Genomic DNA, 12,142 nt, shown 5'->3' on the forward strand with positions numbered 1-12,142 from the left:
TAGGATTGAGAGAATGCAGCAATATTAGTAGCACACATCAGTGAAAGTTTGAGGAAAATCAGACGATCCGAAAAAATTCATAACTTTTGAAAGGATTGTCCGATTTTCCTCAAACTTTCACTGATGTGTTCTGCTAATATTGCTGCATTCTCTCAATCCTTAAATGTATATGAAGGTGGACTTGTCCTCGTACCCATTCCTCCCGCAATTCTCTGAGAGTCTTCAATGCGCCCAAACAAGAATCTTTTCACTAGTGAACAAAGAATAGACAATTTGGTAAACGCCTGTGTGAAAGCAGTCAAGCAGTGTATGTTTTCCCTCTCCTTGGTCAGCTGCATTTGTTTGGGGGGGGGGGGGGTTGGAGAAGAGTGGAGCAGATCCCCCTCTCCCCCCCCCCCCCCAAGCTTTTGTTACATTGTGGAATTAGAAATTATGCAATTTGATGAAGACTGTCTTGAAATTCCTGCACCATGAAAATATGAAAGGAATGTACTATTTCAGTGTACCCATAGTTGGTCTGAGGTCAATTGGTCCATTAATCTCTTGCAAAAATCATGTGGAGTGAACTGCTTTAGCTCTTTTTTTCAGCAATGTGGATGAAACATGGTATGCAGATATTTTGACTAATGCAAGATAAACTTAACATTTTAGATTTTGTGTCTTTAAAGTACATGAGATTGCTATAGATAAGCCCTCTTTAGTGACATTTGCTTCCATCACTTTTTGATATTCCTTGTTCTTAATATCTTCTCTCTCTCTTTCTTTTTCTCCATCTATTGACATTCACAGGCAGTGCAATTGCGTGTTCAAGGAATACAAAAACTTTGAGCAGCTGAACAGTCTTGTTCAGCTAGTCCTGCGCCTGGCCATCAACATCATATCCTCGTGGCACCAAGCAAGAGAAAGAGAAGAGACTGAGAAGGAGAAACGGCGAGATGGGAATGATAAAACCAATGACCAAGAGATCACCACATCTTCCTCCAAGGATGACAAGGAATCCAAGGAAGAGAGTGTTTCAGATGGTAGAAGTACTGAATCAAAGGAACTTGTATCGAGCACATCGAGGAAAGACAAGAAAAGCCAAAGTGATGCCAAAGTGGAAGGAACAGAGTCTACATGTTCACCGGCTGAAAGCAAGAAAACAGTGACTGCACAAGAGAAGGAAGGAGATGAGAGTGATGACAGCAGGGGATCAGAGAAGAGGGCAGAGAAAAAAGGTGGGGAGATGCCGCCAATAGCAGAGGAGGACTATTGGACACAGGAGGAGAAGGAGCGATTGCTGCTTCTGGTTGCCAAAGTTTTTCACATGACGTTCCCACTGTATTCAGCACATAAACAGTACTATCACGGTGTCACAGATGTAAGTGTGAAGGTCTCAAGTTACAAATGTGATATACATGTTTCAGACACATGATGCTTTATTGTATTCCCTGGTACATGTACTGGAAGATACTTTAAATTCAGCAGTATTACTCCACCACCACATCACATCAAGTTTTGTATGGAGGTTTAGCATTGTCAAATCAATCTGAACTCCTATTATTTTTGGTGATGCTGCACAATGTTCTGCCTTTTACATGGTCAGAGGCAGCCACCATTTGTAAATATATCTTGAGTGTTCTCTACCATGCCCATTTCTGGGTAGGTTTTCTTCATAACATGTGTTAATGTGCATCATGCTTAAATTTAGACCTCTGTTGTTTCTGGTGATGCCAAAAAGCTAAAATTTTGTAGTCAGGTGTTTAATACATAGACTTCTAGTGTTTTGTTTTGTTTTGTTTTTGGTGATGCTGCCCCTAGTATTTCAAGTCTTTTCTAGGACCAAAGGTCATATTTAGGTTGCTGACTTGTATACACTGTACTGTCCACACTTTTGACCTTTTTTTTTTTTTTTTTTTTTTTTTGGTGTGTGTGTGTGTGTGTGTGTGTGTACAGGTCCATCATGATATACTTTTAACGGTCGTAGTTTGCCAACCTGCGGGATGCACTTCTGTTGCGTGGCAAAGGATATTTGTAGTTTTAAGTGATAGGCAGACAAATGAAATTGAAGAGCAGAAAAACTGATTTCTTGCTGAATTTGATACTGAATTTTTACAAGATTCCAAAGCACACTTTAAAAGAATTCATTAAAAGACTCGCTCAGGATATATGTTAATAACTTATATGTTTAGATGCTAATGTTACCTGCCAGATCATGAGAAGTAGTGAAATCAGTGTTGATTTCATTTTGGAGCATTCAGTGTGCCCATATTGATATCTGTGCTTGATGACACATATTGAGATTGTAAAAACTTTATTTTACTATGATCCTGCATTGCTGCATATTCATTGTCCCAAAGAATTGATAGTCATGCTTTACTGGTCTTTACCCTTTGATAACAGTGTGATACATTAAACTGCAAGTGAGGCACACTGCATCACAAGTTTCTGCCCAATTCACACAATGTTGGAGATTGTCTTAGCTACATGTAGGTAAAAATACCATAGTCTTTTGTGATGAAATACAGTTCTGATACCTGAAATGTACCTGCTTGTCATGGTGGACAAACTATGAACAGGTAGATTAGGGTGGCAGATTGAAGATTTAGGATCACTTTGTCTGTTCTTGATTTCAATTAGGAATTGTCATCACAAGAATCGGAAGCACTTGGGAACTACTGTGACACTAATGTAAGTAAAATCACAGAAATCACAGAGCTGTTTCAATGAAGTCATACACCTAACCTGTACAATTCACTAGTTTAACCCTAAAAAGATGGGGGGGGGGGCTTTTTGGCCCCCCCTCGACATTTTTCATGATATATCTGTAACGTAAAAATCTCGCGCTGTGCCGTTTTATGACTTTGTTCTTTTAAGTCTTGCGCAACTTTTGAGACCAAATTCGCGACGCCCGGGTACGCGGATCTGAAGTTACGCAATATTTTGTAAGTGCATGTCAGACCCGAAATTGCTCATGATTTCATGTACAAATCCAATGCAAATTCTGTTTCTCACCAAAATTCATTAATGTATCATTATTTTCACTTTTACCGATCAAAATCAATTAATTTCATGTTGTTTATGATCAGAATAATTTCGCCGATGATTTCCACTGAAAAAAAAAACAATAAAAAACAAAAAGTCGAAAACAAAGAAATACATTCAAGAAATTTTAAAAGCAATAAAATACATGAGAAAAAAATTTGATACCGCTGTTTTTTTTAATATAGATTCAATAAGAATCCTACAAAGAGTACCTTGACCATAATTAATTTATTAAAAATAAATTTGAATAATTGTGAAATCATTACCTATTCAGTTTTATAGATTACCTTGTGGGTGACGCGTGTGCCAATTTTCCCTGCGATCACGCGGTCAACAGCCGAGATCTTGGGGGGGGGGGGCCCAATGAGCCCCCCCCCCCAGTCCTACGAGGCATCAAAATAGCCCAGTCTTTTTAGGGTTAAAGTCATGACTGGTAAATTGTCTTTTCATCAAAGTAATCATCACTTGCATGTTTTGTTATGCACTGCCCCTGTCAATGACCAAATGTATGATTGGATCAAGGAGATGAATTGTAGGTTTAATTTCGTGAGACCTTTTGCAAAGAAAAATTTGTTGCAATAACTGCAATTACTACAGCAAGAATATAACTCCTCAAGGCTGATCGGTTCTTTCTGAGCATGTTCAAAGTATTTGCAAATCTCTGTTTAGAATATGCTCCAGGCCTGTCATAATGAGAAGGCTAATACCTGATATTGTGTTTATTGTGATGTGTCCAGAAAACTGTCCAATCCCCATATATAGATGATATATATATATCCCATTCTTCTTTGTGTTTGTGATAATTGTTAATACTGGAGTCAAAATGGGTCTGAGCTTTCGATCCTAGCAGAATCTTTGTCAGAGGCAAAATGACAGACAGGCAGGGAAAGCAATCACATCAGGACTACACACAACCAGAACAGTCAGGGGAAGGCTAGGAACACAGAACAAAGAAAACAAAAGGAATAGGTTGGAAGTCATTGGCAAGGAGTCCAACAAGTAAGGGAGGAGGATTAAAGCAGGAGGGTGGACAGACAAAAAGCAGAGGAGGGTCAGTGATGATCCCAATGATCATGGGGGCAACCTGTGAATGATGAGGATGAATAGGGAGGCAACATCAAACAAGATAGGAACAACAGATGGATAAAGAATAGGAAAAAAGTGAAATAGCAGCAGCATTGGGGGGGGGGGGGGGATTGGTGATGGGGGCTTAACAAGCAGCGAGCCCTAACATGGTGTACCAAGAAGAGACAACTAAATGAAAGTGAGAGTCAACCAACAAATGCTATTTCACTCTATGCTATTCTTTATCCCTCTGTTCTTCCTTATATTGTTTGATGTTGCTTCCCTATTCATCCTTATCCTTTACAGGTTGCCCCCATGTTCATTGGGATCATCACTGACCCTCCATTGGCTCACCACTATTCGATCAGCAATTTTCAGCAGCTTTTTTGTTGTTGTTGTTACAATTATTATTTGCTGTTAAAATGTACCTGAAAGTTAAATATACCTTGACCAACCAATAAATGTCAATATAGATGAATAAGTGAATGAATAAGTGAATATCATATGTGTACATGTACATATGCTTCTGTATGAAGTTCACTTACAGATATCTGGGCCCTGGTGCATTAAAAGATGCAATCAAACATAAGCCAGGTATCAGCCAATCAGAACTGAGTATTCACAGACTTATGTTTAATTTTTTGAGTTATGTTTGATCTCAGCTTTTATGCAACAGGGCCCGTATCTCTCTTTGAAATGCCTTAAAATGATTGAAAAGTAAAGAATTGACATGTGCGTAGAGATGCACAAACTGGAGGCCAGTTGTCTTGTCTTCCTCACAGGACCTGGATGTTAGCCTGCACCTGCTGAGAAACGTATGCTTTTTCTGTGACAGCAACGGCTTAGTGGTGATGAGGCAATGTTTCCAGCGCTCCACCCCACAGAGTCTGCCTTTCTCGTCTGCGCATGCCATGTTTACTGTTGTCACCAATGTGAGTGTCTCTTGTCAGATTCTTTCTTCTCTTTTAGTTAAATATGTATATTATCAGTGCTCAAACTTACTTCCTAGTTTCGTTTTACTCCTTATGGCAGTCATCATGATTTTTTTTTTTTTTTTTAGATTATTCTTCCAGATTAGCTTTTCAAAACTATGAATTGGTATTAGCTTGTTTAATGCAATTGAGAAATTGAAAAGATATCAAGTTTTAATCTTCATGTTTTTCACGTCTGATTTGATAGTCTCGTCTTTTGTTATCATCTTGTGGGAAGTAGTTGTTACTGATTTAGAATAAGGAATTATAGATAGCATGTGCTGTGGTGTTTCCTCAAAACCTTGTAGTTTTATGGCTCATTGATGAGTCACAGTTTTTCTATCTTACTATGCATTATCCTGCTAAAACAGGTCTACTGAGCTGTCCAAGTGAATAAGGTCTGCAGAGAATATGGTAGCAAATATTGTGACAGATTGTGAATGATATGTATAAGATGTTGGATTGATTTGATATGCAAAGGCTTTGCAATGAAAGCCAGTGGCTTTGAAAAAAAAAAGAAAAAAAAAAGAAGAAGTTTGCATGGTGCTGTAAATGAGGAAGAGAGGTTTGTGGCAAAACCATGTTTATGTAGTCTGTTGTTTGGCAGGAGAAGACTAGAAAGAAGAGAGTGAAGGAGGGAAGCCACATAGGGAGAGTGTAAGGAAGGCAATTAGTGACAGTCGAAGGGCAGTGATGGGCTGGAAGTTGAGGTAGCACTAATGGAGATGGGAGAATAGGAGACAGGGTCAGTTGTAAAGAGGAATAGAGTGAGAATCAGGCAAAGGGTTCCGAAGTCAGCGAGAGGAGAAAGATGAACCAGGAAGGAGGGAAGAGAGGGAGAAGAAGGTTGGAAAATCATGGAGATAAGAGAGCGAAATGATGAAGAGAAATGAAGGTGTGAAGAAATAATGATCCAGATGTTTCATTGTTGTTGGGGAGCATTGATTGTTAAATAAATAGGGAGTGTATCCGAGAGGATTAGGTCAGGTGTTAAGATGAGATGTGGGCAGAATGTGCAACCAGGAGTAGATGGGGATGTGGGTGCTGTGGATGATTGGTGTTGGTGGGGGTGTCTTCTGGAACCAGCAATGGGTGTAGTTGCTAGTGGGTGGTGAGGGCAAGGAGGAGGGCAATGAGGAATATGAGAAGCATGATATGGGGGAGGAATGTTCTGTTGAGAGAGAGTGATATTGTTGGATGGTTTATTGATGAAAGGAAGCCAGATATCAGATATAATAATGTGAAGTCCCGTTTCTTGTGTAGCTACTGTATACACTGTTATTTTTGCGAATGAGGAGGTCACAGACTTTTTCACGAGATGTTTTCGCGAATTGACACCTACGCCAATTTAAATGTATTATTACTCTAGCGTCTGGCGACATTTTCGTGTGTTGTTAAATTCGCGATCCAACTGTGATTTGCAAAATTCGCGAAAATAAAGCCCTTGCGAAAATAACAGCTTATACAGTATATAGTGTGTATGAATTTCTATGGCTTCTCTGATCTGTTGAATTCTTTCTCACATTTGCAAATGATGCATTAGACACCTGGTTTTTGTGTTTGGGGAATGTGTCTTTCTATGAATGCAGGCACCAAGGTAGGGAAGCGTTATCATTGTAATGGGCCGTTTGTTTGCTGTTATGTTGTTTGGCTTGCAGAGGGAATTCATGTGTTGATCTTGTGTTCAGGGTAATTGTTGATTGTAGTCGCTGATGATGTGATTGCAGATGATGAACATGTCGTCCACATGCAAGAGCTCGGGTGAGGGTTTTTGTTGTGCTATGGCTAGCGTATGGGTTTTGAAGTGCTCCAGGTATATTTTTGGCATATGATTGGTGAGAGATTAAAGCCCATAGCTGCGCCTTGTTGTTTGTCATGTGTATCTTTCCATCAAAAGGAGGTAGAATTGAAACGTGAGGAGGTGGTCATGTATCTGTTGTGGTGTGAGCTAGGTTCTGGATGAAAGAGTCACACCATTGATGAGATGTTTGATGGTGTTGCAGGCTTCGTTGCTGGTGAAGAATGATTTGATAGTCAAGCTGACCAGAGTGCCTGTAGGGTTGATGGTGGCATTAGAGAGAGAGAATGACAATTAAATGTTTGAATCATGGATGTCATGTTCTGTGTTGCCAAGTAGTGGCTGTAGGATGTGCAAGAGTTGTTTGGCTGTTTTGTAGCAAGGAGAACCTCTTGGGGACTCTTGGAAGCTGGGGTGGATGCAGATCTACTCCTGGTTCAATATTCCACCCACATCCCACCAGCACCTGAACTGATCTTCACGGACGCACTCCCAGATCTACTCAACAATCAATGCGCACCAACAACAATGAACCATCAGGATCTTGTCAACAATCACAATGCACCACTACCCACTCCAACATCCCTGCCTCGCCTGCTGTGGCCAGTGGTCTCCTAACTCCGCTCCTTCCATACATAACTTGCCTCCTCTTAGGTTACACCTTACTTCTGGTGAAGGACAGCCATTCTGCCCAAAACGTCAAGTACTTAAAATAACGTGGTTATTAGATTTCTAGAGCTTTTGCTTTGTTGTTTTCACAGCCCGTCACTTCTTTTTCTTAGTCTCACTTCTCTTCGACTTACCTCTTTCCTTCTTCTTTCTATTCCCACTTTCCTCACAACCCAACAGTCCTTTTCAGAACCACATCACCACTCTACAGTTGTTTACAGGAATTGATTTCTCAATTCATCTCTCCCATTCAGGACTACATTTTTACTTTATTCTCTTCTCTTCCACATTCCCTCTTCCACAGGAATCCTTGTCAGGAATATACTTTTAATTTATATTTGTCTTTTCCACACTTATTTACTCATAATAATATTATATCGTTCGAAATTTCACATCTTCATCACTTCTCATATCTGAGTTTTTCTCCTCCCACTAACTTCAAACTCTGTTGATTTCACTCTATTCTTTCATGCAACTGTCTCTTGTCTTCTGTTTTCCCAACATCATTGGTACAACCTCAACTTCTAGCTCACCGCAGGCCGCCCATTGACTATCACTGTTTTCCTTCCTTAAACTCTCCCTATGTTGCTTCCCTCTTTCACTCTCCTCATTCTGGTGCCAAACAACAGCCCTCTCATGGACTACATACACATGGTTTCACTGCAAACATCTCTTCCTCCTAAAAAAAAATATGTCGAGAATTTTTGTAGGTTTTCTTGTTATCATTCAGATGTGTAAAATACATGAATCTCAAATGTTTTCAGGTGTGTATCTAACATTTCTGCATCTTCTTCTTCATATTTAAATAATCTTTCTTTGCATCTCCAGCTGCGGATGTGGCTTCACCTTCATGCCATCATGCAGTTTGTTGTTCCTCTGAGAACTCATATAATACGGTGAGTCCTTGAGAAGATGTTGTCTGTTTTGCATCACTGTAGGATCCATCACAAATCAGTCATAATTTTCAGCACAATGAAGAGATTTCAATACTTTAGTGTAACACATTCCAAACTGGCAAAGAATTGGTAACATGCCATATAAATGGCATCACACAAAGCATAACTCTGTGATTTAACATGAAAGGTGAGCCACATGTGTACTGCAGTACTGACCAGTAGCAAGATGATACCTTTTGTCTGTACTGTGAAGTGCTGCCAAGAAAGGACTGCATATGAATTACATCAGGTCTTTTCAGGAGAGTTTTGTTTTAGAAATCTTAAACCACTGAATAAATTTATTCGTCTGTTCCTTGTGTCATTCTCAATCTTTCCTGTAAGTTTCATCCAAATCCATTCACAACTTTTTGAGTTATTTTGTACACAGATGAACAAACCAACCAACCAACAAACATGGTTGATTGATTACCAACATAACCTCCTATCATGGCAGAAGCAATAACTGTCAGTGTGGGGTTAGTGGCATCCCAATGTGTCTAAGGTTGTCCCAAAACATGGATATCATATGGTATTTCTTGTTTTATTGTACCTGAATTTTTGATAATGGGACATATCTACATTTTAGTTTACAATCAGTTTTGACTCTCTTTTCGCTTCATCACTCCTCAAACTTAATTTTGCCATGTGGTCATAAATACAGATATCTGTGTAAGCTGCCAGACAAGGAGCTAAGGGGGAACGGAGCGAGGCATATGGCTGACATGATGTGGAGTGCCATCAAGGAACCGGTGGAGGGGCCTCTCTGTTTCGATCAGGACAGCCTGGAGCTAGCCTTCAAGTTTTTCACCTCTGCCACACTCACCATGAGGCTAACTGGACTGGGCCAAATCACGGTGGGTCACTCTTGTCTCATAGCTGTACCTGCCCCAAATTAATTCCTTTTATCAGTGGCATTTATTGCTTAATATGGTGTAAAATTTGATGTTGGGCCTTGTAGCCAAATGAAAAATACAGTAGAGAAACAAATATACTGAGAAATGCATACAAGTTCTGAATGATTGTTGGATTTTATGTGACATGGTATTTCAATAGCAAATAGTAAAAGAATTGTATAAAAAAAAAAGAAAAAAAAAGAATTTTCTTGGTAGGAAATGTTCCAGCAGTTTGATTCCCATGATCTGGTCCAATAGTGATTTGATGAATCAATGTTAACAACACATTTCCTACAAGTTTTCTTTCGTCTTGTCATGACAAGTGAAGCTTCATGAAATGATCTCTTCCCAGTGATTTTGTATAACATCTTACAGACTTTGCATGTATTGGATGTGACAAGTGAAAATTATACTTTAATTTGTGTCTTTTCCGTTGGTCCATTTGAAGGAAGTTTCACCCTTCCATTATGTTTAATGAAAGCAGTGCAAGAAAAATAATCATTATACCCCCGCCACACTTAGTGTGAAGGGGGTATATAGGAATCACCATGATGGCGGTCGGGCAGTCGGTCAGTCAGGCGGTCAGTCGGTTGGTCGGGTGGGCGGGCGGGTGGTCTGTTGCAAAATTTTGTGTCGCGAACTCCTTCTACAGCTTTGAAGCAATTTAAATGAAACTTAGGGCAAATGATGATATTGAGATATAGATGTGCAAGACGTGTTTTTATGCCTCCGCCACGAAGTGGTGCCGGAGGCATTATGTTTTCGGGTTGTCCGTCCGTCCGTACGTACGTCTGTACGTCCGTCCGCTTTCGTTTACGCGATAACTTGAGTAATATTTACTGGAATTTTACCAAACTTGGTCCAAGTATGAAGTATGATGGGGCAACGATTTGATAAGATTTTGGGTGAAATCGGCTAAAGGTCTAAGGTCAAGGTCAAATCATGAAATTTTACCCGTTTACGCGATAACTCAAGACTGTATGGAGCAAATTTCACCAAACTTTGTTGGAGGATGATGTATGATGGGACAATTACTTGATTAGTTTTTCAGTGAAATCGGACAGAGGTCAAAGGTCAAAGATCAAGGTCAAATCCTAAAATTTATCTGTTTATGTGATAACTCAAAACTAGATGAAGCAGCTTTCACCAAACTTGGTCCAAGGATGATGTATGATGGGACAATTAGTTGAGTAGATTCTAGTGACATTGACAAGAGGTCAAAGGTCAAAAGGTCAAGGTCAAATGCTAAAAATGTTGCTATTTCCCCCATATCTATGCAATGCCCGCAGTTATTTTCTTGAAACTTAGTGTAGACATGTACTACTGCGTAAGGATTCTCCAGAGAGAGTTTCATGTCATAAGGTCAAAGGTTAGGTGAAAATGTTGCAATATCACTTTTCTCGCAAATGGTTCAATGTATCTTCATGGAACATGGTACATATGGGCAATTCCGCAGTTAGGTGGACATGACATGGATAAAAGAAATGTGCCTCTTTATCTTACCCTTTGATCTAGGTATCAACTAATACCATGGATGTTCACCAATCATTAGGGTCTTTCAAATTCAGTAGATTTTATTTTTCGTATTTATTGATTTTGCGAGATCTAAAACCATCATTTAAAATGTACATGTGGGACTGGGGACGCTGAAATTCACTTAAATGCAAATTACAGTGGGTTCCTTTGAAATTTTTTCCTCAAAGTTTTGCTAAAGGGTAAAAGATGAATACATGTAAATACTCCAGAAGTCATGTGACATTTTGTCAATTACAAAAGGGTGAAATGACCTGCGGAATTACTCCGGACAAATGTAACGTTACTAACCGTAACGTTACTAACCATGCTTTTGGGGGTCTAGCTAAAACATTATCGGTCGAACTGCTAAAAAAATTTGCATGAACATTTGTCATGATGCAATAATTGAAATTAATGCAACACTTTGTTTGAAGTAACTTGAATTTTTGCACACTTTTTGTTACAAGACATTGATTTTTTTGTCATGTCCTTTTTTCGTAACGTTACTAACCAGCCCTTTAAATTGTTATAGCAATTCTAATATTTCTTGGATTGTGTTCATTCTTTTCTGTATCATAAACCTGGGAAGAATGAACATGTTTTTGACATAATTTTGACTTGAAATGAATAAATGGTAATTTAGTGGTAAAAACAAATATCTAAATTTGTTCAAATGTAACGTTACTAACCGCGGAATTGCCCATATGCATGTACTGACTGGCAGGGATTACCTAGGGAATTTAGGGGTCATGGGTCAATAGTCAGGGGTTCAAAGGTCAAGGTCAACTCCTCAAAATGTTACTACTGTATTTCCCTCATACATGTATACTAGTATATGCAATGATTGCATTATTAGTTTTAAAAGTGTTAAATATATGTACATGTATTACTTGATGGAGATTCTCTTGGAAATTTCCAGCCAGAAGGTCAAAGGTCAAAGGTTAAGGGTCAAAAGTCAGGTTTAAGGACGTTCCTCAGTTGAGTTTGTGCGCATCCTAGCTGCGCAGGTGTCAGTGACGTAACAAAGAGCGTAGAAGCGCACGCACGAGTCGAGTGATGAGCTGAGCTAGCTGAGCCGAGCAGCTGCTAGTAGATGGAGCTAGAGTGTGGCACGTGCACGTACGGATACCCGACAGTTCCCCACCGCGGCCGCGCCGGGCAGCCGCGCTGGGCGGCCTCGTTCGGCTCGCGTGCCGACTGTACGCGTTATAATCTGGACATACTACGCAAAGATCAGCGGTCCGAGCCGCATATACATGGTCATTGTAGCAC

General features: G+C 39.7%; 1 protein-coding gene across 1 annotated transcript in view; it reads left to right on the forward strand.

The window, feature by feature from the left end:
* The window catches only part of LOC140235714 (ubiquitin carboxyl-terminal hydrolase 34-like), a 105,321-nt gene that overhangs the window by 15,441 nt on the left and 77,738 nt on the right, over positions 1-12,142 (forward strand). Inside the window, exons 3-7 of the mRNA XM_072315729.1 lie at positions 790-1,360; positions 2,620-2,670; positions 4,872-5,021; positions 8,356-8,423; positions 9,124-9,316. Coding sequence (XP_072171830.1) covers positions 790-1,360; positions 2,620-2,670; positions 4,872-5,021; positions 8,356-8,423; positions 9,124-9,316 — 1,033 coding nt within the window. The remainder of the gene's footprint in view (positions 1-789; positions 1,361-2,619; positions 2,671-4,871; positions 5,022-8,355; positions 8,424-9,123; positions 9,317-12,142) is intronic.

Source organism: Diadema setosum, chromosome 1 (genome assembly GCF_964275005.1).
Source record: "Diadema setosum chromosome 1, eeDiaSeto1, whole genome shotgun sequence".
NCBI classification, from domain to species: domain Eukaryota; kingdom Metazoa; phylum Echinodermata; class Echinoidea; order Diadematoida; family Diadematidae; genus Diadema; species Diadema setosum.